Source organism: Sylvia atricapilla, chromosome 2 (genome assembly GCF_009819655.1).
Source record: "Sylvia atricapilla isolate bSylAtr1 chromosome 2, bSylAtr1.pri, whole genome shotgun sequence".
Taxonomy (NCBI): domain Eukaryota; kingdom Metazoa; phylum Chordata; class Aves; order Passeriformes; family Sylviidae; genus Sylvia; species Sylvia atricapilla.
In genome coordinates this window covers 34,413,018-34,440,837 of record NC_089141.1, presented here as the reverse complement: position 1 = coordinate 34,440,837, position 27,820 = coordinate 34,413,018, and the positions used below count along the sequence as shown (strand labels likewise).

The following is a 27,820-nucleotide window of genomic DNA, read 5'->3' as shown; positions in this document are numbered from 1 at the left end:
ACTAAACTAACCTGCCTAATTTTTTCCAGAGGTGGATTACAGTCATAAGGAATTTTCCACGGGTAAAAATAGGGCAGTGGACCAGACAGCAGTGACAACACAGAGTCAGCAATGTCTCCTGTCAGCACTGGATTTGAGGGAAGACATCTCCATTATTTTACTTCAATCAGTTTCATAAAAAATGTGAAAATAACTGGTCAGTAACTATGGGTAGAAGAGCATTTCCCATTATCTGATAAACTAGATCATTTAATCGGAAAGACAAACAGTTAAGCAAAATAATGACTTAATTATAGTAACTTGTCTAAAAGGTTTTAATGTGATGTGCAGAAATATTTATGATTAAATGAAGCCTCATGGAAAAGAAAATAATATGCCATGGTACTGAAAACCATCAGATCACAGGACAGTAGTTTAAGATGTGGTAGAGGCCTCAGCTAACATGGCATATCAAATCACACAAAATATTAGCTGTGCAAGAGGTTAGTAATAATCCAGTGGCCAAATTTCAGACGATGGGATCTGATTCTGAGTCTTCTCTGTCTTGGTTGTCCCATGGTCCATCATAAGAATAAGCAGCACATGATAATCAGACATACAGACTCTACAAAAATGGTAATAATCTGGTATCCTTTCAAACTAAGGACATGATGAATTTTCTTTCCTTCTATCTTCATATCAAAAACACCTCTACAGGGACAAGGCATTGCAAGGGTAGATTTTGGTTAAAAGAATAACAATAGAGTCTTCATCTTGAAAGACATTTTGTGGGATGACTATGTCTGACAAGATGTATTGCCTTGTTTTTATTCCAGTGACTAAAAGCTTCTTGCTTAAATTTATTTGCAAACAGCTGCAAGGTTCAGCATGTGAGGAAAAGAATGTCATGGATGAATATTCTGGGCTGGCTGCCCAAAACTTGTTACCATTATTATACATGCTGCACACAGTATGTGACAGTTTTCCCATCTCCATATCCATCTCAATCTTTGTGGAAAAGGAGGGCTGAGAGGTCTGTCATGAGGTAAAATTATGCGAACTCAGGGTAAATAACAAAAAGGCAACAACAAAATTAGTAACTGATAGAATCGAAATGAATTCTGTTTTCCTGAAGAATTATGGAGATCACTATAATAATCAAGCTAGAAAAATTCAAAACTCTGAAAATAAATCCAGTGGTTACCAATTCTTAAAATACAAAGCTGAGAGAAAACTTGAAACATCATCAGTCTCAATTCAGGAGACATCTAAATCCTGAGTTCCCAGAATGGAGTACATTACCTTGTTAACATTACTAAATGCATTCTATTTGGGTATATTATTTGCAAAGACCAAGATTTCTTTATTTTTTGTTATTTGTCATAATTCTCCTAGTGTTTTCAAATGCTCCATTTTTAAGGCTTCTGAAAACCATCACATTTAGTCTTCATTGACATTTTTCCTATTTATGCTACTTCTTTCAGTGTTGCTGCTGCTGCCTGCACAGTGAAGGCTGCAATGGAAATCTGCCTCTTCACTTCTTCCCAGGCTTCATGTTGATCAGTTTTGCTTTCGATATCAAACATGGCATCATAGATTCCTGGGAAGGACTCTCCTGCGTATTTGTTGTGGCTGCTTGGAGCAAAGATGACATGTCTGTAGAGAATTTGAGGGAAAAAATAACAATATTATGCATAAGGAACATAAAACATACTATTTTGTTTTATAAAACAGCTGTAAACACTTCACACTGAAGATGTCAATAAATAAGATTATTGCAGCAATAGCAGCTGAAGTCCATGAAACAAGAAAACAACATAAGCTACATTATGCTATATGAATTCCACAGCCTTATAGCTACTTGAGGTAAAGTTAACTAAAATATTTTCCTTTCTCTCAGCTTAGATGAAATGAAAAGACTTTTAAAAAGCCAGATTATTTTTTCTCACAGATATATACAGTCTCGATACAGGTATGCTTTGATGTAGAAAAGACTTTTAACAAGACACTCTTCTCAGCAGATTTTTAACCATGAGCTATGAGAGGCACAAAGTTTGCAAATCTAAATTTCTCCTTCTGAAGTTAGTTTTTACTGGAGAGATTACTGTTCTGAATTATGCAGATTGGTAGAAGGACCAAAAAACTGGACTTGATTCACTGCCTCTTAAATAAGATTTACTTCTTGAACTGGATGAGAGGACCACTGAATTCCTTCCCTGCTGTTTCAGTACTGCCTTCCACACTACATTTGCTACCATGGCTGTACTCTTTGAAATTGGTCAAATTGTAGGTACTTCAATTATACACTATTTCACTTTCAAATAATAAGAACAACTTCCCAAAGTTCCTACAACTAAAATTATATAAAATTACTCCAGAGCTAAACTTTTACATCTGTTTAGAAGCATAATCAAACCAAGAGAAATTATCTGAATAGGACTCCAAGAATCTTCCTCATTTTGTAGAGTGTATCACGCTGAAGTCTTCCCCAATGTTGTTTCCCCTTTTCAATCTTATTCCTCCTATCTCATGTACTTTCGCCGTGTTGAATAAAATTATTATAACTCTATTTAGAGATTGCTTAATCTTAAAGGAATTTTCATAGAATACTCCAGGAGGAAAGTAAAAAGTAAACCTTTCTCACCTATAGAACGGCCTGCCAGGTAATCCAAGAGGGTCGATGAAAGCCCTTTCTAGAAACATGAGCTGATCATTTAGTGATCTGACAGCAAGCAGGCTAAAATAAAAAAAAGGGAATATTTTGAATATGTAAACTGCAGTGTGTTTGACCTACACTTATCCCAGCATACACATCTGGATTTATGAAAGACACTAGACCTGTTGAACTTTAAGTGTAGCCCACAAAAGAGAGCACATGTCAGCTAACCTGCAAAACAGAATTATGCTGATCTGTGCTGTGACAGAGTCTGGTTCATAACTGGAAAGTCTCTTAAAGCTGTTTTTAAAGGCCAAGGGACAGTATCAAAAGACAGCATTATGGGTATTTTCTCTCATGTTTTTCTCATCTTATTCCTTTATTTCCTTTTCATAAGGATGCTTAAGCAGACCATTCTCTTCTTTTGTACAACAGTTTTCTAAGGACGCTCTTTTCCTGAAAGCTAGCCAAACACAAATTACTTCAAAAAATTGCATTTGTTTTTATATAAAATTACAATGTATCAGAAAAAGGAACCTTGTGATGTTAAAATCCCCCTTCTGAGCCATCTGAGAATTGTGTTTTTCTGATGGTAGATTTTTAATTCCCTAGAGCAGAGACCATCTGTGTCTGTGTGCTTTTAATAGCCCTGCACATACTATTGATGCTTAACAAATAAAAGACCTGTGATGAGGTTATACAGAATATATGTGGGCTTGGTGGTTTATATCCAAAGTACCTTGTAGACCTTCAAAGGCATTTACCAATAAAAAATGTTAAAATTTGTATCACAGTAAACCTGGAGTATGTTTACTACCATTAAAGAAATTTTTTCAAGTTTACAGTGCTGTAAACAGAAACTGAAACTGGTTGGTTGAATTAAAGCATAGATTTAGGCCATCCATCAATAAAGCCATTTTGAAAATGTCACATATATGTCATATGTCACAAATGTCATCTTTTGCATAAGAGATTACTGTTAACTCCTTTATCTGAAAGTTGCTGCCATTAAAAAGATGGCTTTTATCCTCAGATAGTGTTCCATAAGGGTAAACATATGGCTAAATTAGATTCTTCCCAAGAAATGGAACATACATATATGTATATACAAAAGGAAGTCTGGCTTGTCATTCTGGGCATGGCCTACAAAGAATAAATTAAGAATTAAGTCAAGTGCAAACTAGGCCTTTTGGCATAGGTGGTGCATAGAATTTCTTGAAAGCTCATCAAAAAGCTTGCCACAACTACAGCATCTTTATTTCTTTTTCTCCATTAAGTGGCAGCAAATGAAGACTAAGCCCCCTTGAGCTCAGAAGACTACATGGAGAATTTGACTGGAAGAAAAAAAGAGCTGAACTTACTTATTGATGTCTATTTGTTGCAGTCTCTCATGAAAGCTATCAGCAGCTTCTGTAAAATTCTTCACAGCTGAAAATAGAGCATCTGGAGGGAGCAGGAGGAAAGTATTTAATTTCAAATTCTGAAGATATCATTTAACAAATCAAATTCTTCAATTAAAACTTTATCTTCCACTGTGATCATGAACTGTTAAAAGTCTCGCTGAAGGAAACAAAGATGACCCCATATCCCTACATTAAAAAATATGTAATTCTGTGTGAAAACCTCTCTTAGAAACAACAGCAATACGTATTGTTGTGAATATTGTTTACTATTTGCTACTTGAAGGTTGTATATACATATCAAAAAAGTGGATCATTGAACCAGAACCAGACTGTTCAGGTAGGTCTGAGATTTTACAAATCCCAGCAACCTGTGTTTCAGTTATGTCCCTCCACTCAGAGTTTTGAGAAAGACTGAGAACTTGTGTGTTTACATACATGCATGTGTAGCTGATATTGGCCATTCGCAGCCAAATCCTAAACTGAATATTCTATAATGTTGCTAATTAAAAAAAGGTTTCTCAGACACAGAATTAGCCAACAGGATAAGCAGCAAAATAGTGTGACTTTTTTTTTTGAAGGAAACATGACAATGATACATTGTTGTCAATACTGGCCAATCATACACAGGTCAAAGCACATGCAACTGTAAGTGTTAGCTCTATTTCGCAGTGGCATAGTCCCCACATAGGTATGCTAGTGACAAAATACTCCCATTTCCAAATTAATGGAGGGTATTGCTCTTGTTTTATTTGTTGTTCATACAGCACAAGGTAAACACCAGGTTGTGACTAAGACATCCATTAATATAAGGCACTGCTAGCAGTAACAGAGGAGGAATGTGATAGAAGACTGTACGTACCAAAGGATACATTGTATGTTGCCAGCTCCTCTTCATAATTCCTTGACAAATTATAGATGATGTGAGCATAGTTGCTCACAGCTGACGCATAATCTCTACAGTCAAAAGGAAGCACAACAGAGTTGGCCAATTCAAACACCAGCCCTCCCCGTACCTGAGCTACTGCCAGATGATTCTTGAAAGTGGGATCATAAAACTGTTCCACAATTTCATAGGTTTCATAGACACTGTGGTAAACTGGATAGCTGCTGTATTTTTCAACGTTCTGAAACAAAGGAAACCAAGCAAAAACAAAACCATTATTGAGCTATGTCTATTTTTGAAAACTTTTGCTGTGGGACTCAAGGCATGGTAAAGTCTAAGAGTTCAGGTCACACTAATCCTACGTAGCCACTATACGCAGTCAAAGGAGAAGAACTGGTGTGTTGCAGGAGGGAAGACAGGGTGAGCAATTCCAGACTGAGCCCATGGGGCCTGTGGGTCCCTTGGCCCCACAGGGCCTGTTGGCCTCTGTGACAGAGGAAAAATTCCCAGTTGTGGCGCAGTAAAAATTCCCTTCTGACATTAAGGTGTTCTGGGCAATAATGAGGTTTGATATGCAGAATTGTGGCTCTGATACTTTAACCACCTTAAGTCCAAGACTGTTTATATACTTTGAGTGACCTGTAATGTCAACTAGGTTGTGAATGTATAAAAGTCCTTGCTGTCAACAATAAAGAGAGAGCAACATGATAACCACATTGGCTCGACGTGTCGACTGCTCTGTCCAGCCTCCTATTAATTACAGAACCCTGTTGTTACACTGGTGGCTCTCTTAGACATTAACCTGATGAGATAAATGCTGAGATAAATGGTCATTTGGAGAAATCTCTCTTCACTGATCATGTACACAGCCCTAAGAAGGTAGCTAAGCACAGACACATAACTCTCAATTGGCTAAATCTCGGTGAGGTTGTACTTCTCTTGCTTGGATTCAGTAATCATTTGTGTCCTTGGATATTCCGTCTTTTTCAGAGGAAATGACCACATTGAATGGTTTGCTCCTTGGATATTTCTCAGTTATCTGTCATAGTATGCTCCAGAGCCCAACACATATTTTCAAGAAAACATGAACCATTTTGAATTCAAAGCTTTGTAAAGTGTTAAAAATTGTTCAAAAGTCACCATAAGCTACTGAGAAGCCTTCATCAGCCATAGGTAATTTTGAGCACATCCATTTACCCTGAGCAAAAGTCCTTTTGTCTAAATGACAACATGTTGATAATTCTTATTTATTACATATTTCTGTTGAGGTAGCATATAGAGCTGTAGTAATTAGACACCACTCTGACCCACTGATTTGCACTATCCTAAAAAGCTGGAAATCTAAATGGCACCTTTAAAGGTGATGTTATTCAGGCAGTTACAAGGGAGACCAAACTACAAAGACACAGACTTACCCAATTTTTACTGTAACGTGCTCTGCCTGAAGCGATGCCAAGACGTTGAAAGAATGCTTCAAAATCATTGCCAGAACCCAGTTTATTTATTCTTTAAACAAGAAAGAGGAAAATGCCTTGAGTGACAATACTTAAGGTAGCATTTTAGTTTGCTTCCAAGTATACCATGGCAGTTATTTATTCAGCAGTCAGTCACTACACACTACATACTCTTTTCCCAGTGTGCTCTTTTTTGTCAATACACCGTGAACTGCCTCTGGCCCCTGCATTACCTGCACCTCATCAATTGCATTCTCGTAGGAGCAAAGTCACCTCCTCAGGGTCAGAGTTCTCAAGAGGAGAATGTACCTCACTGTCTTTTTATCACTGACAAGAACCAATGACTTTCCTCCTGCTCAATTTCCACTATTCCAAGCTCTCAACTCAGAGAAATCACAGCAGTACCAGCATGGAATAAAATAATTTTGATATTCTGTAGAAACCTCTTGGTAAATCTGAAGGACAATGTTGAAAAATCCTGCCTGGTGTGCTCCACAGCCCCCCAAACTCTGAAGCCTTCAAGAAAACTGGAAAAAAATGCAAAGGAAAGCTGTTGAGTTAACACCTTGTGTAATTGCCACTGGCTTGCACATATGACCCTTATTTGTCTAAACCTCTATGAACTAAATGAACACATTTCATATATAAAGCCTCTTGTTTATCTACAAAAGCAGGTTCACAAACCTGTTGTACAATAATGTATCAGTTACAATCATTACAAACCTGGAATTTATACTGGGTGAGAATCACACCATTTCTCTTCAGGACTCAGCTTTTCATATGAGTATTTCTTTAAAACACACACTCTAGAAGTTATAATAATGTTTGGTATGTAATTTGTTTTCTTTTGTCACTGACCTGGGGACCTCTTTATATTCACTTGATGGATTTTTTTTATACCAGCTCTCATAAAGAGATTTTCCTTCAAACCCCTCATCAGGACTTGGTATCTAGAAAAAAGACACAGGGTAAAATTTTAAATGTTACCAAGCAACAAGTCAACAACCTGTCATTACACCAAGCCTATGACTTAGGGTAATGAGTAAGTCATCTTAAGCCCCTCAACCTTTCTGCGTTTCCATTTTAACACTTCAAATGCACAGCATTTTCCAGAAGAATAGTTTATTTCCTAAAAAATAGGAAAATTTAGATGGAAGAAAACACAAGGAAAGCAAAACTTTTTAAGTCAATATTTAAATTCCGATAGTTATTATGAGATTTTCAGCCATTTAATTTAAATATTCAAAAGAGAAATCCCTCACAAAATCAAAACATTTTGCTTTACTTTGGCAGAAAATTTCAATTTTGTCTTACTTTATTTCAAAACTGTTTCTATCTTGATTCAGTTCCCAAAAAATATGTCTATGGATGCAGAAGCAACCTTAAAAGGGCAAAGTACACAGTACTTGGTGTTTATGTCATCACAGCTGCTAAAGAGCTATACAAATCACAATCATTCTAATGTTCATTCCTTCCACTGCCTAATTTGCAGGTAACTGATCAGCTTAAACACTGTGGGCGTTTAATCATCTTTCCTTTATATTGGTGGACTGCTGAGGTTTTATTATTTTGAATATATTAAAGATTATTGATATATATTCCATTATCAATCTATCTATCTATCTATCTATCTATCTATCTATCTATCTATCTATCTATCTATCTATCTTCTATTAAGAATTAGTACACAATAGGAATCAAATTAAAACTAATTTATTTGTGTTTTGTCCATGAAGGAAATTGTCCACGGAACAGAACTGTCAGCATGAAAACTTTTTACCACACATTAACTATGGATGGGATCACATGGGACATGCTTCCTCATCAGCATTCTCTTCAGACATCAGCTCCAAACAAGCTGTGGTTAAATGCATTCATTAGCCTTTGCTTCCCAACTCGAGGAAGGGTTACAAAGCATTTTTACTGGTATTTAGGCCAAGATTTTAATGATGGCTCTTAGTATCCAAACTGAGACTCTGCTGACCTGATTTCCTGACAGTTCTGAACACCTTCACTTAGCACAGGTTACCATGGGAACTGCAGGTGACCAACTCTTCTTGAGTTCAGGACAGAAGTCTCTTTATCTGGGTACCCACTTTTAACAGAGCTACATTTTATTTGCTGTCTTTCAATTGCCAGAAAATTATTATACTGATTTACTGCTTTTCCTTTACTTTTGCACCAGTCTAATGCCAGCTTCTAAGAGATAATAGACAAATGGCTGAATACATAAAGCAGATAAAGGCAGATAAAGTAAATTCACAGAATATACACAGCAGTTGAATGTGCATTACATTGGCATCTAAAACATATGCAAAAACTAATTAAATGTTCACTCTTTAATACAGTTAAACAGAAAATAAAAACCCCACCAAAAAAAACCCCCAGAAATAAAACCCAAGCCTGTATGACCCAGTCCCAAAGCCAGGAAAGATTTACATCTAAGATGGTGTGGCTATTTCCTGAGACAGGTCCCTACCTCTCAATTTTGTGTGCCACACAGATGTGTGAGAGCATCATGGTCAGAGACAAAGAATAACTAACAGGGTACACTGAAGCTGAGCACATCGACCAAACCTGTCACATCACACAAAAAAACAATAAGGTAGGCACCTTAATTTCTTCCCCTGCCTAAAGGGAATCAGAGTCTCCTACTACCATGGGCGTTCTAGTAGTTGATCTCGGCAGCCAGGTACATGCTTGTTTCTGTCCTCTGGTTCACATGATGCTTTTATGCTTTTGTTTTTAGAAGGAATGCTTTCACAGGAGGAGTTGAAAAATCCCCAAATCCTGAATAGTTAATAATTTAATGGTATAAGCTGGGAATCCCCTTATCTGTCCTGGGAAAAAGCTGCAGTTCCTTAGTTATTGCCTAAAAGGGGTACAGCAGTCAGAAAAGAAAGATCTGATGCTATATTTTTACAGACAGAGCCCTATCAAGTAAGTGAGCAGCAAACACACTGGCTAAAAACTTCAAGTGATGTTACCTTTTTAGTCAGACTGTAAACCAGACTGTACATCAGTGGTGTGCAATCCACTCGCAGTGTGTAGTTTCCTGAAAAAACATGAAAAACTATTTATTTGAAGAAGAAAGTTCCCTCAGCTGAAACTTCATGCCCTTTAATGAGAAAGGGACTAGGGAGCTACACTCTTTATGAGAAGCAAGCTGAGAAGAGTCTTCCTATGATCTTCTCAGTGCACTTTATTGGTTAGGATGAATTAGAGCCCAACTTTTGAAGCAAGTCTTAAGAGCTTTTCTTACGTCCCCATGTTTATTATGCATGTTATAAGAGAAGAAACTGACTCGAAAGAGTTGCCACAGAACTCCGGGCACAACACTTCTTGTCTCTCTTATGACCTCCCAAACAGTGTAGCTACTGTAATGGACTTTTCCCCTGAAACAACACAGATGTCTGAAGGACACTTTATGATTCGAAGCCACAGTTTCCCCTCATATTCATTTCTGAATTAATGCAACAAAAACTATCACACTGAAGGTCTCATGAATCTCCAAGACAAAATCCCTCCCAGTCATACCATCACTATTCCTAAAAAGCACAAGTCATATTCATGTACCTTCAACAGAAGAATCTGCATTGATATAAGCCACTCCCCGTGCTTGCAATAATTTGGCATTTTCCTATGAGAAAGAAAAAAAGGAAGAAAATGCTGATTAACTTTATTTCCTCCAGAACTATCATCCCATTCACAAAAGAAACAGCTGTTTCAGAGATGGATATCATATACTGCAAGGAGCTAGGGATTCTTGGTGCTTCAAATGGAAACTCAGGGGAGAGAGAAAATGTGTGTCTAAAGAAAAGAGGTGGGGAGGCAAGAAGTGCTTCCTTCTAGTGCAGATTTCTCAAAGGACAGCTAGCATGCAAATTTCTTTTTGAACACTCTTGGGTTTACCTCAACCCACTCTGTTGATCCTAGCAAGCCAAATTCCTCTGCATCCCAGCTCGCAAATATCACTGTTCTCCTTGGTCTCCATCCTGAAATGAAAGACCATGAAAATTGTATTACAAAAATAAAGGCTGCTTGTTACATGACTAATGTGAAAACACATGGCATTTTGGGGGGGGCTCATCTTTTACCATGGTCTGTAAGGAAAAAGATATACATAAGACTTCAGTAACCTTATCTAATAATGATTCGCTATTGTAGCAATCTCCCTTCTATTCAATATTGGGCCAAATAATGTATTTTGTCTCTCACCTTTAAATGCAAGAAAATTTTCTAGAATCTAAAACTCTGATCAAGGATTGTGCTGTGCACAAATTCTTGAAAGAAGATTTTTCTAATCCTCTTGCTCTCTTCAGTTTAGTACACATTGTATTTCAGTGTCTATTCTGACAGAAAAGTGGCATACTTTCGTACCTATTACAGAAGTTCTTTGACCTGTCTTTCAAATTCCAGATTTCAAAACCCAAGCAATTCCCTGTAACTTTGACAGATCACCTTCAAAAGAAAAATCTTTCACTTGAACTCCTCCATCCAATTTAAACCCAGACCAAACAGAACAGGCCCTATTGCCCTGATGCTGTATTTCAGCTCAAAGTTTTCTTTGAAGCTACTGGAATCTTTACATCTTTTACTCCCTTTCTTTTTTAACTTTTAATTTTTTTCCCATTCACATTCCAGAGAGCTTCCCCTGATATTCAGTTATGGGAAGAAATTGAAATAAAACTAAATGTCAATAGGTTTTATGTTTTATAGGCAGGCAAAGAACACTTCTCTAGCACACTATTTATCTCACAGCTTCTCTCCATGGGATGTCAGATAGGGAGACAGCATTTGCTCTGACAGCAACAGAAACTTGGTGCAGTTGACAGTTGTTCCTCTATTCTAATGCAAGTAGGCATGAGGTATTTTTAACCATTACCTCCTACTATGTTTGCACAGTTCATTCTCAGCATTACACTGACATCTTTCACTTACTCTTGAGTATGCCTCCAAGCCACAGACAAGTGCTGAGAAGGCTCTCAGTGTGGCCCTGATGAAGCCTTTATTAGTCCACCACTGTGTCAGTACTATAGCACCACTGACATATCCAGTCTCACCAGCCTCAAACACAGAGTAGTCAATCGTACCTCAATGCCTTGTTTATTTCAGCATCGCCCCCTTTTTTTTTTTTTTTTTTGTTTCCCTCTAGGTGTACCTTCTCTTGAGCAGAAGTACTTCACATACAGCAAGGTGCACAGCAGTGTGTTTATTCAAGACATCAGTGAGATAGACATTTTTAATTTCAAGCATATGTTTAAATCTCACAGAAATCACAATGGGCACTGATGAGAGCAGCTACTTTGATGTGCTTTATTCTTTCATTACATTACCTTTCTTTTTCAGTTTTCCAAAGCTCCTCACAATCTCGTGAACCACAGCTGCCCCACTCTGAGGATCAATGCCACCAAACACCCATGAGTCACGGTGGCCTCCCAGAATGACATATCTGTCTAGAAAAATTAATTTTGAAGGCTTACTTAGGAATACTTTTTTCCTGACACAGAGATGTTAACTTGAAGTAATTTCTAATTTTCCACGTATGTATCAAGCAACAGAGATTAAGAGTTTATAATGTACACGATAGAAAGGAAAAAAGTGGTTTACATTTCTGAAGACATTTTTTTCTGTATTTTCAGTCAGTGTTGAAGAATTTGTCAAAGCCAGTAACTGTATCCCATATGACTTAAAACCTCAAACTCCATGTTGTTATTTCTACTATTAAATATAATACAGACTTCCTTTAAAGTTAGAAGCATTTTTCCATGCTTCACAATAGTGTGTTCCATGGTGAACCTGATCCACTAATTAAATCTGTACAGCACAGAAATTCACAACATTGTGAATTCATATGCTGAATGCAGTATTCTTCTAGATATATATATAATCAATCACAAAAAGGGTTGTCCAAATCATGACAGCGATATGATTATTGAGATAAAATTCAGACTACGTCTCTGTGTTACTATAATATGGTTAACAGCTGTGTTATAGGCAAAGGAAAGTGCTGCAATTAGAAAATATATTATCATCATTCTAGGGATGTCTACATATATGGCTTTTTAGAGTATAAAATCACACTGGTTACAAGAGATTGTAAGATAGACAAAAAGTCAATAATGTTGGATATAGTGTCTTCCAATGGAACACAAAATGCATTCCCATGTTTCTTAGGGGAGAATATCCACTTAAAAATATTCTTTCAATTGCAAAGTTACTTGCCTGAGGATAAATATTTCCATTTTAGTTATGACTCCCCCCTGAAAATCAGCATTTACAGTGAAAGTGCTGACATACCCTGAAGCATATGAAAGCCAGTGCAAATACCATTTTGAAGATCATACAACACAGTATTTCAGAGAAAACGATACTCCTCATATCTTCCTTGTAACCATGAAGTACATGTAGAGGTCACTGCTCACCCAGATTATGCGGAAGGCAAAGGATTTTACCTGGTTCCACTGAGCCTCTGATGGTACCAATCACATTGTAAATCCTTCTTACTTCATTGTTGCTATGAATGTGCATTTTCACCTTTCTGGTGTATTGGGAAGAAAACACAAAGAGAAAACCCACCAAATTAGATAACCAAACATCTTGACACCTTTCAAAAGTGTACAATACAAATGACAAGGAAAGCATTTTGACCAAGTTTATCTCTCCTATTAAACCAAAGAAAATCTGAAAATATTACAGTGTAGGTTTTTTTTTCTGGATTCATACTTGCACAAATGAGAACAGCATTTAGCCCTTGACAGCTGTGTAATACTTCTGATGTCAGTAAGATTAATACAGATGAGATCATAATTCCAAAGATCTATTGCTAACAGCTAGTTTTTAAATTTGAAATAGTGAATGAAAAATAGAAAGCATCTAATGTTAAAAAAGGTAAATAGTTCTAATCTTCTGCAGTTCGGAGCAAATCAGAACTGACTTCATGTCACAGTTTCACCCTAGCCAGCAATCAAGCCCCACACAGCCATTCACTCACTCCCCCAATAGCAGTGAGAGAATCTGGAGGGTAAAAGGTAAAAAACTCAGGACAATTTTATACACAAAGCAAAAGCCAAGAAAACAAGCAGAGTAAAACTGTTCAACCATCTCCAAAAGGGCAGAGCCCCATCACATGTTATGGTGACTTGCGAATGCAAACACCATCACTCCAGATGTCTCCCCTTTCCTCCTTCTTCCCCCCACTTTATGTACTGAGCATGCCGTCAGATGGTCTAAATATCCCTTTGGTCAGCTGGGATCACCTGCCCTGGCTGTGTCTCCTTCCAGCCTCCCATGCACCCTCCACTCTCTCACCAGTGTGGCAGCACAAAAAGCAGAAAAGGCCTTGGCTCTGTGTGAGCTCTGCTCAGAAATAGCAAAAATATTTCGATATTATCAACCCTGTGTTCATGACAAATGAAAAACAGCCTCATACCAGCCTCATGTGCTGAAAATTAGCTCTACCCTAGCCAAAACAAGAACATTCCAGCACAGTCCGTACTACATACATAGTAGTATGTATACATACATAGTATGTATGTAGTCCATACTACAGCACCTCAGGCAGCAGAAATTCTTTTTCTGGAAAAAACTGCTTATATGAAGCAGCTTTATGTAAGTCAATAGGTAAGACTAGAAGCTGGACTCGCTGAATTTAAAAAAGAACACAAAAGTTTAAAGAAACAACAACAGCAAAAAATCACTCTCAACAAATAGTTCATCAAAGGCTAGATGCTTTTCAAATTAAACTGGTTCAAGACTAGCTGGAAACTAAAGCAAGTAGGTCATATCCATCCAATCAAGACACAATGCATAATGTACTAATGCTTTGCATTGAGCATGTTTCAGCCAAGGAAATAGCCAAAATCAAAGGAAAGCTGTAAATAAAACCAGTTACTCTATCTTTGGTCAAACTCTATTGGTCCACCTGTTTTTTTCCTGATCCCAAGAACACTCTTCTGAGGCAACAAAACTGACCTTGAAGAATAGTTTTCTGTAAACCCAGGACCGACGTTGTAAGATACATTCAAATTTCCTTTCCAGCTACTATGAGGTGGTGCCTGTCCTCCCATATTACTGTTATGGAAAAAAAAAAAATCACTATCAATTACAGACATCTTACAACAGCAACAAACAAATGAGAAACCAGAAACCACACTTTGCTAAGTCCCATGCAAAAACAGACCAGCATTGGTCTTTGTTTTATACAATTTATGCTACAAGCTTTGGCAGGAGAATAATCTGGAGTTTTAGCTACACTAAAACTAGTAAATTAACATAGAGCAATAATCCTGGGCATAGAGATCAGCTTGGAATGGCCTACAGCTACCCTGGAAGACAGAGTTGGCCAAAAGGCTTTGCATATAAACTGCCTTTTATAAATGGTCCCTAGAACTTTCTACTGCCTTGAACTGCATTTGCATTTGAATTAGCGGAGAGCAACTTGGGCCATTCCAACACTTTAACACCACAGGCAATAGTTTTATGCTGCCTGTCCCTGCACACAGTTTAATCTTGTAGCATAGACAGCTGATGTGTGTCAAAGATGGCTAAAGTAGAGAAACACGATCGGTCCAAGTCAGCCTTTCTAGTTCCATTGTCAAAAGTGTCATATTTTTCCTGTTAACACAACTGGAAATGCAGTAATTCAGTGGATCGCAATCACCCAGACTTACTCCTTTGAAGGACTTTTATTTTTGATATGAACTTCTGAGATACAAAGAAGGTATGCTGGATGTTCTGGCTCTCAGGAAGCAAAATATATTTATTGTAAATGAAAGCATGTATTTTACTTTATATACATACTTCAGTCAAGCTTTATCCCACAGAACACTTCAACATGTCTTCAGGCCCTGAGTAAGTTGTTTATATAAAAATATGATTGCAGGAATAACAAGATGCTATGACTTCTCAAAACAAAAGTGAAAACAAAGACCCAGTATTTTTAAAGGATTTAGGTTTTATTTATAATTAGTCAAACCAAATTCTAGTATTATGTAATACTTATTGAACAGAAATGTCTGGCTACATCATATTTATAGTATGTTACTTCAAAGTAATAGCAGTAGATAAAAGAGGGTTTTTTACCTATATCTTTTATCCTTATGAGCAGTTATCCTGATAACTATATAGTTTTATAGTGATAACTATAGAGTTTTAAAGAAAAGAAAATTTGGAGACATATTAGTCCATATTATAAATTACCTTTTCCCAGATAACTCTGCACATAGTTCATATGTAATAATGGATCCCACACTTACCTCCTACAGAGATTCTAATGAGATACAAATTTATTATTTCAACAGCTGTAAGAGAAGCGGAGTCTCTTGTAAAAGACAAAAGTCTTTTTACTCTCTTTTCAAATACTCTCATAACTTCCAAAATAACAATCTAGTAAAAATACCTCCTGTCTCCCATGCACTCACCGCAGTAATGACTCTGCATCATGATAGCCAATAGGATGAACTGGAATTTTTGGGAGGCCTACAGCACTGGTTTCGTCTAATCGGTACATGTATTCTGAAAGCAAAACACAGATATTTTCGTATTTACCAGTCTCAGAAGGAAGCTGTACATTCATAACACAGTCTTAACACTGAAGTCAGGAATAATCATTCCGCTTTCCCAGAAGCTGAGCTGACATCTTCCCAGTAATTTCATTCTTTGTGCTTCATCAACATGTTTTCAGAGAGACACTAATCAAGGTTCTCTCATAGTGTCTGCAGTTGTGCATTTAAAAATGGCTGGAAATGTTAAGATTATTTGTTCATTTTTTTGTGTTGAAATGCTTTTAGATAGAAATATTTCTCTTCATGGGAAAAAAGTTCAGACTAAGCTACAGATAAAGAGCAAGAAAGAAGCCCATAGTGTGATGCTTGGAACATTCATCTGGGAACTAAAAAAAATTGCCAGTTGATAAAGAGATGCAGATAAAATCTTATACACTGGACCACTGAATATTATGGGTTGCTGGTTTTGTGTACAAAACAAAATCTAGGTTTTGTTCTGGCAAAGCTCAAATACAAGTAATTTTTTTTTTTTTTTTACAAATCTTCATCTTGATGACATGGACAAAAGCACATACAGAATAGTTTCCTTCTTAATACAACATTCACAAGGACCCTTTGCGATTGAGGGAGACAAGGATTCATCTGTGTGATCACTGACACTAGCATAAAGAACCAGAAATTTTCTGTCTGCTCTGTCATGCTGCTGTTTTGAACATGTACCCCCTTGAAGCACAAGTTCTGCTGCCTGGAGGCAACTCTGCTCATCACTTAGGGACTGCTTTTCTTGAGGTGATTGCCTCTCTTAGATTTGCTGGCCCAAGTGCTGGCATAAATAGTTCCTCATGAATTTCAATCAAAATGATCTGGTTTAGCTGCTAAATGAAATAACTTAGGCACAACTCAAACAGCTGAGGAAGCCTAAGGTGAAGGTGATGAATACAGATCAGCACTCTAGGGCTCCCCCAATACCCTCTCATTTTCTCTCATGCACCATTTACAGAAGTGTCCTACTGCAGTGGAAACCAAAGCTGCTTCTTTTAGCAGCACAGACTAAGAAAGAAAGTGCGTTGTTATAAGGGAGAAAATGTCCTCTGCCCTTTCCTGATACCAGACCCTCAGAGAGTGCCTTCTCTAGAGTCACTCACCTTTTGCAGGATAACCTGGAGTCAGAGGATCCCCTGCCCCATTCAGGTTTAATACATTCCCACGCTGGGCTCCTCCACCTGGAAGGTTCCAGCCATTTGGATAAGGATCTACTCCAGGGGCGCAGTAGTCAGCAGGGTCAGAGTACAGAATAATTCCCTTGGCACCTGCCAATTCAGCATTCTTCACCTGCAAAGCACATCTCCTGTCCCTATCCAGTCCTTTATAGCTTGACCCCAGAGTTCAAGGGGCAAAAGAAAGTATAAATTACAGTGATTTTTCCTCAGGGTCTTTTACAGTGCTTGGGATAAGTCAAGGGCCCATAACTGTCTCAAAATTTCCTGAAAAAATATATATGCATATACCAGGTTTCAAATGAAAGTAAAAGGTTTGCAGTTGCTTTGACTTTTAGTTAGGAGATAACAGCAGTGACATGGAAAACATCCTCCACAGTATTGCTACATAACCTGAGTTTGTATTCTGTCATCCAGATCAATACAATCAGCCGACTATTGAAACCTACACTAACAGAGAAAACTGTATCACATTAATGCAACAGTATCTTTCAGGTAGTCTTCTTCTTACCTTATTTACCTAAATGATCCCTGAATGTATCTCAGGGTCTGGTTTATACAAGAAGATTATAATTGGAGAGCTTGAAAGTGTCTTTGTCTGTGAACAAAACTAAATCCAGAGAGCTACATTTTAAGCTCATTACAGCAGAAGGACTGACCTGCATGCTGTTTTAAAAGTGTTCTTGTGTGACTTTATTATTGTATAATATAGATCATTCTGACATCCCAATCTGGTTTTCTACTAGATATGACAGTGATGGATAGTGACAGAGTGACAACTAATCCTCAACAGTTTTAAATTTGGGCATTTTAACTCAGAAATATCTTAGCTTTTTTTCCTTTCCTTTCCTTTCTTTTTTTTTTTTTTTTTTTTTAAGGAAATACAGTAGTTGCCTTCCTCCTCTATCCTACTTTTGCACACCATTAGGAAGTTGAAAAACTTTCAGTACAGTTCTCCAGATTTTATATAGGCCACCAAATTCTTCTGTATATAAGCAGTCATTAGAAATACAATCGTAAGAATGAGGATTATACGCCCTTTGTGTCAGTGAGGGCATATAATTTCCAAACCCCAGGAAAATTGCCTCTCTAGATACTAGTAACTCTAAGATATTTGTGTTTCATTTTAAGGAAAGATTCACAGACACTAATATCTTCTTCAATTTTTAAGTATTTTCCATTCAGATAGCATCTTTAGGAGTGGTAAACAATTTAGTGAAAATATTATCTGACACAGAATGTAAGTCATATACCACTTTTCACTGGTGAAAATGATATGTATGTAAACCAGTGAGTTATCTGTTTAAAAGCTTCAGACAAGATTAATCAACAGCATATAATAAGGATTGGCATCCCATGAATTCAGTGCTTAATACCCTTAGGTAACTGACAAAGACAAACTATAGTCCGCTCAAATTAGAGTCAAAATAGTTGTTGTACAAAAGCCAAACACTCTTAAAATAGACTGTCTTCTTACATCTCTGTTGAGAAAATAACTTGAGTGTGTGCCTGAAGTATGTACAGGATTATGTCCTTTCCTGTTAGGTCATGGAAATCTGCAAAAACTATAGTTTAAAAATAAATTTATTTGACAGAGATGTTGAATAACCTAATACAGAATTAAAATTAACTTCTATACAATTATAGTCTCTGTCTGGTGTACAGAAACCATTATAAAGAAACAAAATATAGACGTGGTAAAGAACAGCTGAACCAACCAAGGAACAATCTAGTTCAGAATTAGGGTCTATGACACTCTAGTAGTGATATTTTGGAACAATTTATAGAATGCAAATGAATATTAAAATATGGAACATTTTTCAACTGACTTACTTTTATCCTAGAAATACTAAAGAATTATTTTTGAACACAGGTCTATGAAAACTCATTACTCTAAAATCTCCTGAATACCTTAGGGAAGTGTTTCAGTCTCTAGAAAACACTGAAGGACAGAGCAGTTGAAGTGGGAGTAACAAGGAGAGAAGGGCAGCAACATTTTTATACACACGGATTACCTTGTTTCCTCTGAAGATCTTCCCATATCTGGCAATAACAATCTTTCCTGTGCAGTTAATTCCCATTTCACGTTCTAACCTGAAGAAGTCCTCGGTGCGGCCATAATTCACATACACCAACTCACCCTGAGAGGAAGGGGCAGGGCTTGAAACAGTAATGTCAAAGAGCATGTTGAAAGGAGTACGTGATCTAGTAACATAATAAAGGTTTTCAACATAAAATTCTTGGCCTGCAAGAACTCAGAAGAGCCTTGGCCTCACTGAGTATTCCCACATGCTCCCTTCTGTGCTGTTTGCACTACAGATGCAGACAACAGCTCACTGGAGAATGCTACTGCTAACAGCACTAGATAAGTACTTGGAGGTCTTGTCAAACTATTATGCAATAAGGTGAAAATAAGCATCAGATTTTGAAAAGACAAGATTGTCTTTAGGTATTGCTTTCAGTGGAAGCAAAGATTTTATATTTAATTAAAATAAAACAATTTCCTAAAAAAGGAAGCTGAATCTTTTTAAACTTGTTTTCATCATTTTCCACCTCTCATCACAAACCAAACAAAGCAGTGATGTTATTCTGTCTTTCTCTGGTGATAGCTATGATAAAGGTCAAAATGAATGAATTTTATCCTACACTATGTTCCAAAATTCTCACTGTAATTCTTGGAACACTCAAAGCTCTTATGTCCCAGGGTAGAGATTATGCCTAGTTCTCCAGCTTTCTTTGAGTGTCTGAGGCAAATGAATACAATATTCCTTTCGTTTTCTGGACTTGAACAGCTTACTAACAAACATCACAAAGTACATGATTCTGATATGATACCGAGCTGTGTGAGCAGAAGCATCAGCATGTTAGCATAAAGCATAGCCTGGACCAGGGTTCTGTAAACCTAAATTATTCTAATAGAGACAGGAAAGATATTGAGAACAACACCAAGGAATTCTAATCTAAGAAAATATTAATTCAAACCTCTAATGAACAGAAAACTCCTGTTACACAGCCCAGCTTTATCAAAGAAAGCTGATCTCATCTGTATAATAAGACATGAAGGATTAGTTTTAAATTCAGATCATAGCAATGCCTTTATCACCAGCAATAAAAAACAGCAAAAGCTTTTCAAGCATACTCAGCACTGTGCAGGTATACCTGTCTGTGTGAGCCTTGGGCAAGCAGCATTTTGAAAAGTGAGACTCTTCATTTGGCTGGGTAAATGTAACAGTCTATTTGTTCACCAAGGTGGAAAACAATGGTGCATAGTTACAGAAATATCTGGGGAAGTTTACAGCAACTGATATTAATGATTTATTACAATAGTTATTAAGGAAAAGAAAAAATAAAACCGAGCTCTGACTCAAACTAGAGGAAAAAATTAAACATATATATGACTGCTCAATCTAAACATTGCTTCATTACAATAATCACAAGAACATAGGTCACCTTTCCTACTGGTGATAAGTTGGGTTTTGAACTAAAGCCTAAAGAATTTCAAATTATTCTGTATTGCTCACTGATATTGTGTGCAATGCTACAGTACACTGTGGTATTCCATCTTTTCCATTTCCATTATTTCTGTCTCTGCTTCTTTTCCTCCTTCTCTTCTATCTCTATTTCTTTTACTATGTAACATTCTACTATCTTACCTCGGGTATTCCTTGGGGTGAAAAGGCACTGTATGGTGGCACCACATCTCTGACAGCCTCATATCCTGGAGGAGGAGGCTCAGACAATGATGTGTTGAAAACCTAATGGGAAAGGAGAAAAGGAATAAGGTAAACAAGGCAAAAAGGAAAAGAAATACTTTCTATTCACAAGCACTTTTAACAAGCATTTGCAATCCAAAGGACTCTGGTTTTAGAATTCTACCTAAAAAGGGACCAAAGTTTTAGCAAGCACTGGGTATCCTTTTCAGCAGGCATGCTCTATGTGTGACTTACAAATCCCATCTCCACTCTTCACAGAGAACCCTGCACAAATGAACATAGGGTTCCCTGATGTGGTCTGGGTACAGCAACAGGCTAGATGACAGTGGTAAAAATGCTTTTATTCTGTTCATCCCTTAAGCTTCTATGTGCACTTCATGTAACGAATGAACATGAGTATGTAATGAACTCATTTCCCTTGTGATAGCACATCCTGAGACCTAAATTCTAATCTTCCAGAAACTGAATTTAGCAGAACCATCCATACTGTATAATGAATCAATGCAAAGAATGGTGCTCGCCAGGCTTTCCTCTTTCTAAATAACAGAGTAATTTTCAAACTACTGAATTACATGAAGTAATTCTCTTCCATAATTGGTTTTTAATCCATATGTCAGGCTGCTGTATGAATAACAGTTAATATTAGTATTCCTAACACATCTATTATGAAATGAAGATGCAAAATATAAAAGCAAACTGGAATCCCTGATTTCCGTGAGCTTTGTACCAGGCCCCACACCATTAAGTGAACAAAGGAGAGTTTTCCCTCACAGCCTTCTCAGGTGTATTAAAGTGATTTTGTTACCTGGTTGGAAAAACTGGTTTTTGTACCTCATTGCCATGCTCATCAATAACTGAGATGTAGTTGGGCTTAGTGTCATCAGGGTAAGAGAGCAAGACATCATAATGAACCAACTGAACCGAATCCAAACCAAATTTCTCCCACTCAGCTTGGACTTGCTGTGCCAGATGCATATTTTCCTTTGTTCCTGCTAGGTGAGGAAGTTGTGTAAAATTGCTGGAGAAAAGGAAGAAATAAGCAGGGTCAGGCATTGAAGGTCATAATCAGAACTCCTCTTAACCCAGCTGGAAATAAACCTCATAGAAGTGATCAGATAGGCTAAATAAGGACCAAGACTTCTCTCTATCTATGTATTTTTATGTTGTACACTTAAACTGAGATCAAGGGTTTCAGGCTGTCCTGATCTAGCACAGGTATTTAAATCTTCCTTGCAGCATGGTTTAGCAAGAATGGTGTGGTGACATCAGCTATAGCATCTTGTCCTGTCTTTACTCCTTGTCTTCTGAGCTACAGTGGGCCTATGCACTCCTATGCACAGTAAGACCTTATCATTGTGAAGTGCTAAAAAACTGAGTACAATTATTTTTGTGTATTCAGTTTAGAAATGTGCATAATTACTCTTACCCTTACTTGCATTTAACTAGATATTCTCCTTGAATCCCACAATTTTAATTAATTTTGGCACAAATACTGGTTTATCTAAAAGTTCACTCCTAGTGTGTCTTGTTGGCAAGTAAAAGAGATTGAGTTTTCAGTACCGTATAAACAAGGAAGAGAAAAACTCAACAGTTTGGGACTTAAAAGTCATGCCAGCATGAATAACAAACAGTGAGAGAGAGCATAAATAATGAACAGCCCATTGTCTGGAAAAAAAAATTAATTGTCCAGACCATTTTGAAAGCCCAGTTGTGAAGCCAGCTGAAAAAACCCTCAGCTGAAAGAGGCTGTCATCATGATGTCCTCATTCTATCATATGACCATGCCATTAACAGGCCAAAGAAGCATGTGTGGCACCATCTGGTGTTAATGAAGAAAATTGTATCTTTGATTATGAAGGGGGGTGAGATTAGGAAAAACTTAAATTCTGGAGTTCAAATAAGACCAAAGCCATCAAAGAAAGCCACTATGAAAGAACTATACATTGGGGTGGGGTGGGGTAGAGTAGAGTAGAGTAGAATAGAATAGAATAGAATAGGTTTGCTTGTAAGAGATCTACAACAATCATCTAGTCCCACTGCCTGACCAATTCAGGTCTGACAAAGTTAAAGCATGTTGTTAAGGACATTGTCCAAATGTCTCTTGAACACTGACAAACCTGGGCCATTGAGCATCTCTCTAGAATGCCTGTTACAAGTCGGAATATCCTCTTGGTAAAGAAATACTTCCTCATGTCCAGTCTGAACTTTCTTTAGTGCAGCATTGAACTATCCCTACACATCCTATCACTGGATACCAGGGAGAAAAAACAAGCACCTCTCTTGCCATGTCCCCTCCTTAGGAAGATGTAGGTTGCAATGAGGCTGCCTCTCACCCTCCTTTTCTCCAAACTAGACAAAATCCTTAGCAGCCAAATGCTGCCGGATAAAACCATGTTCCTCTTACCATGACAAAATCTAATACTGCACTAAAAGTCACTGTTACAGTGACAGCATCATCTTCTGGATGCTTATCCAGAAGATAAGTTTGCTTAAGAGCACACTTATGTGTTTATTGTGAGTGAGAATGGTTGTTTTCTGTAGGAGTTAGAAGTGTTTAAGTATCACATTTTCATCTCAAGTTGATTTATCCAGTAACATTTTCCTGTAGTACACTCTCATTTCACTGAACCTTGTGTTTTTCTTCATTCTGTCTTCTAATCTGACTGCCTGTACTGGTAGTTCTGAGCAGTGACTAAACATCTGCTGTACTTCATTGCAGGACTGGCCACATGACAGTAAATGAGGTACAAGGGTTTCTGCTTACATAGAGACTGGGAGTTTAAAGGGCAGGAAGGTTCTTTCACAGAGCTGTTTAATGACAGCTGACTTTGCAGAAACCAAAATACAGCTTAAGACTCTAAAAACCCCTAAATATTTGGTTTTGAATATGTATGTTATAGTCCAGTACATGACTGCTACATAGAAGAGTGACCATACTTTCCAGTTAATTTATCTGCAATAGTTCATGGCAAATACATTTAAAATGAAAGCAGTAGGATTGCCACAATCCTATAAACTGAAAATGGTCTTTAAGTAATTTAGTTTTGCAAAACCCCATGCTATGTAATCAGACTGGGAGTATGAGGCAAATCCAAATTTGTTGATTATTCCTACAATAGCTGATGCTCTTTTTTTACACTGAAAGTAAACTCCCATCATTAAACTGTGACTTGTGGCCCATTACTGACTGGAATAAATATAAGATTTTAACAAATCCTAAGAGAAAAATAATCTATTTACAAGATCCCTAAAACAAACTAATCAAGCACAGGTATTTGCATTTAAAGCTTCTAAGTTACTAAAATAGAAATATTTATTACATCGATTCAATTTTAATAGACTTAAAAAAATTTATATTTTCATGTTCCATTGAAATGGTTTTGAATCGTTTGAAGCGTGACCAGCAAGTCAAGAGAGGTGATTCATCCCTCTACTCTGCTTCATCAGACCCCAGCTGCACTGCTCTGCTCAGCAATGAGACCCAACAAAAGAAGGACAAAGACTTGATGGAACAAGTCCCAGAGGAGTCCAGGGAAATGATCAGAGGGCTGGAGCATCTCTCCTGAGAAGAAAAGCTGAGAGACTTAGGGCTATTCAGCTTGGAGAAGGCTCTGAGACCTTAGAGCATTTCCCAATATCTGAAGGGGGCTTACAAGATGGCTCAAGAGGGACCTTTTTCAACGGCATGTAGTGACACAAGAAGGGATAATGGCTTTAAACTGAAAGAGGTCAGGTTTAGACTGGCTATTAGGAAGAAATTCTTTACTGTGAGGATGGTGAGGCACTAGCACAGGTATACCAGTGAAGCTGTGGATGTCCCATCCCTGAAAGTGTCCAAGGTCAGGCTGGACAGAGCTCTGAGCAGCCTCTGGTCTAGTGGAAGGTGTCCTTGCCCATGGCAGATGGGTTAGAACCAGAGGATCTTTAAGGTCCCTTCCAACCACTTTTATGATTCTGTGATCATTGGGCTGGCTCTCACTTGATTTTTTTTTTTTGTTGTCTGAACTGATTAGTCTACACACTGCTTACTAAAGAAACTGCTTGATGTTTTCTGCTTTCATTTCAGCCATAAATGCTGTCCTCATATCCTCATGAGTACTCAGAGATGTCTTCTCATCTGTAGGTTTTGCAAACCAGCCTGTACAACACATGAAAATACAAAAGTAAAAACATCAGAGCAATGTTCCCATGACACATGATTTCTCTTTAGTCTCATCACAAGATTTTCACTGTTTTACATTTTAGAACTGTTTTTATTTCAGCACATATAAACAGATACAACCTAATGTAGGCTATAAAGTGATGACAGTGTTAGTCCCACAAATGGTAAGAGAAGTTATTTGTCTAGGTAGATGTTGAGGGATATAAAATACTATCTTACATTTATTCATCAGATATTTTCCTGTAGATGCTAAGGAACTTAACTGTCTTCCTCGAGTACCAGAACATCATGCTGTCAGTCATACAGTTACCTCAATAATAAGGCAGCAGCTTTACAAAAAATGCCCAGAAACACAGGCATGCTTTGTCAGGAACAGATGTCTTGTAACTCCTTTCTCACTCTCCGGTCTGTCTGGCTCCTTTCTGGAATCCTTCCCTTTCTGAGCAAGCAATACCAGAATAAGTGATGAGAGGAACAGCTGGCTAGAAAGAGACATGTTCCTGACATCTGTTTTTAAGTCAGACTGGACAAGGTCAGTGTATGTGCAACAGCAGCTACATGGGTAGTGTGAATGAGAGAACCAGTGGGTTCAAGAGAGCAACAAGCTGGCACCAGTGAGGCACTGGTTACTGGCACAGTGAAAGGCTCCACATGAGAGAGGAATTCAGTCGGGGCTTCCCAATGGCACCAATGCCAAGTACATACCAAATGGCATTGTAAAATACAAGTGGCTCTTTTGTTTTCCATCCTTCTGTAAGCTGATCATGCTTCATATGTGAAACCAAAAGGAAGGTAGGGAGGGGGAATCTCTTGCGGCAGCAACCCTCAGTCCCGCCTGCTTGGGACGAGAGCAGGTGAGACACCAAAAACTATTTGTCCCCTCCTGTCCGTGCCCCTCCAGCCCCGCGTTCACCTTCCTGCCTCTCTGGCTGCGGCTGGTGCTGTTTGAAGGCAACAGGGTCGAGGGCTATGTCTTTTGTCTCCTCACAAACCCAGCGCTCCTTTCTCTTGCCCACAGCACTATTTTACTCCTATTTACTTTAACAAAAAGTAAATAGAAAAACAAGGCAAAGACACGAAAACGCATCTCCTGCGGAGGAGCTGGGTATCCCAGAGAGGGCCGGGGACTGCGCCCGCCCGCCGTGAAGGAGGGAGGCACGGAGGAGGTACCGCCCGGCAGAGCACGGACTCACCTCGGGCATCCTCGGCACAACATCCCGGGCGCTGGAAACCCGCCCGCTTCTCCCCCTGCCCCGGCCCTTCCTCGGCCCGGCTCCGAGCCACGTCCCCCGGCCGGACGAGTCCCCGATACGAAGGAGGGTTAGTTTGCACTGTACCGATGAGAAACCCGAGGAGGAAGAGCCCCGCCGCTGTTCCCAGGACGACAGCCCAGAAGCGGCAGCCGGCTGCCCTGCGGCCGGCCTGCTCCGAGCGGGCACCGAGCGAGGTCCACATGGCTGCGGCCTGGCCTCCTCGCCGCCCGCAGGGTCCGCAGCGCCCCGCGGCTGAGCGCGGCCGGGAGCGCCCGGCCCGGCCCGGGGAAGGCCCTCCCGCCGCCCGGCTGAGCCCGCCCCGCCCGGCCCGGCCCGGGGAAGGCCCTCCCGCCGCCCGGCTGAGCCCGCCCCGCCCGGCCCGACCCGGGGAAGGCCCTCCCGCCGCCCGGCCCCGCCTGCCGCCGCTGGACGGCCCTGGGCCAGCTCCCGCTGAGCTCTGCCCGCCGGTCCCCTCTGCCAGACCCCTGCCATATCCTGCCGACCCGTGTTTCACTGAACCACGGAATCATATAGGTTGGAAAAGACCTCTGGGATCGTCGAGCCCAACCTGTGACCGAGCACCAGCACATCACCAAGACCATAGCACCAGGTGCCTACATCATTTATGTTAAAGTCCTTTCTTTAACACCTCCAAGAACGGTCACTACACCGCCTCCTCGGGCCCATTGCAATGTCTCATCACCCTTTCTTGTAAAGAAACTTTTCTCAATGTCCAGACTGGCACAACTTGAGGTTATGCCTTCTTAGTAGCTCTTGGTAGCTTGGGAGAGGGGACCAATGCCCACCTGGCTACACCCTCCTTTCAGGCAGTTGTAGAGAGTGATATGGTCACCCCTGAGCCTCCTTTTCTCCAGGCTAAACACCCTCAGCTCCCTCAGCTGCTCCTCACAGGACATGCACTCCAGAGCCTTCATCAGCTTCATTGCCCTGCTCTGGATACTGGAATGCCCTCCATGAATTGAGTGGTGCAGAACTGTACACAGGCTCCAAGGTTCAGTATTGCCAGTATTGAGTACAGGGAGACGATCACTTCTTGCTCCTGGCCACGCTATTACTGACACAGGCCAGGATGCCATTGGCCTTTTTGGCCACCTGGGCATACAGTACTTTTGGTTTACTACAAAGGGCAGTGAGAATGCAGAGCGATGACTTCCGCACTTGGTTTGCCATGGATTTTTCCCACTGTGCCATGCCATGCCATTCCACAGGACACACACCAGAGCTGGCAACACCAGCAGGACAGATCTGAGAGGGAAAACATGTAAAAGCCAATATTTAAAAAGATACACTTTAAGAAACATTTTACTTCAGTACCTAACACTCTGACAGGCTATAAAGACTTCAGAGAGATATGTGCCCCTATTAAGGTGGGTTACTACCGTGTATCTCCATGCCCTGTGTTTCCTTCCATTTTATAGAGGCACAGCCCCAAAGTGGGGTGCATCCAGCTGCCAGTTTGAGGACAGGCTGAAACTTCGTCCACTTTTGACTTTGCTGGTGTCTTTTTTACCACCTCTTAAAATTATCACTGTATGATTTTGGAAAAACCTCTCCATTCAGTTCAGTCATCATA

At 39.1% G+C, this 27,820-nt stretch overlaps 1 protein-coding gene across 1 annotated transcript; it reads right to left on the bottom strand.

Moving 5' to 3' along the window:
- Positions 1–1,337: 1,337 nt before the first annotated feature.
- LOC136375656 (putative N-acetylated-alpha-linked acidic dipeptidase) lies at positions 1,338–26,437 on the bottom strand. The gene is made up of 19 exons (XM_066341296.1): positions 26,311–26,437; positions 24,841–24,949; positions 21,643–21,829; positions 20,752–20,853; positions 19,114–19,239; positions 17,027–17,213; positions 15,798–15,891; positions 14,350–14,448; positions 12,831–12,916; positions 11,712–11,831; positions 10,288–10,370; positions 9,952–10,015; positions 9,363–9,430; positions 7,234–7,325; positions 6,337–6,427; positions 4,898–5,162; positions 3,997–4,078; positions 2,624–2,716; positions 1,338–1,635 (listed from the first exon to the last, which is right to left on the bottom strand). Exons 1-19 carry the CDS (start codon positions 26,426–26,428, stop codon positions 1,446–1,448), a joined length of 2,256 nt encoding a protein of 751 aa, XP_066197393.1. The 5' UTR covers positions 26,429–26,437; the 3' UTR covers positions 1,338–1,445.
- Between the last annotated feature and the right edge of the window lie 1,383 nt (positions 26,438–27,820).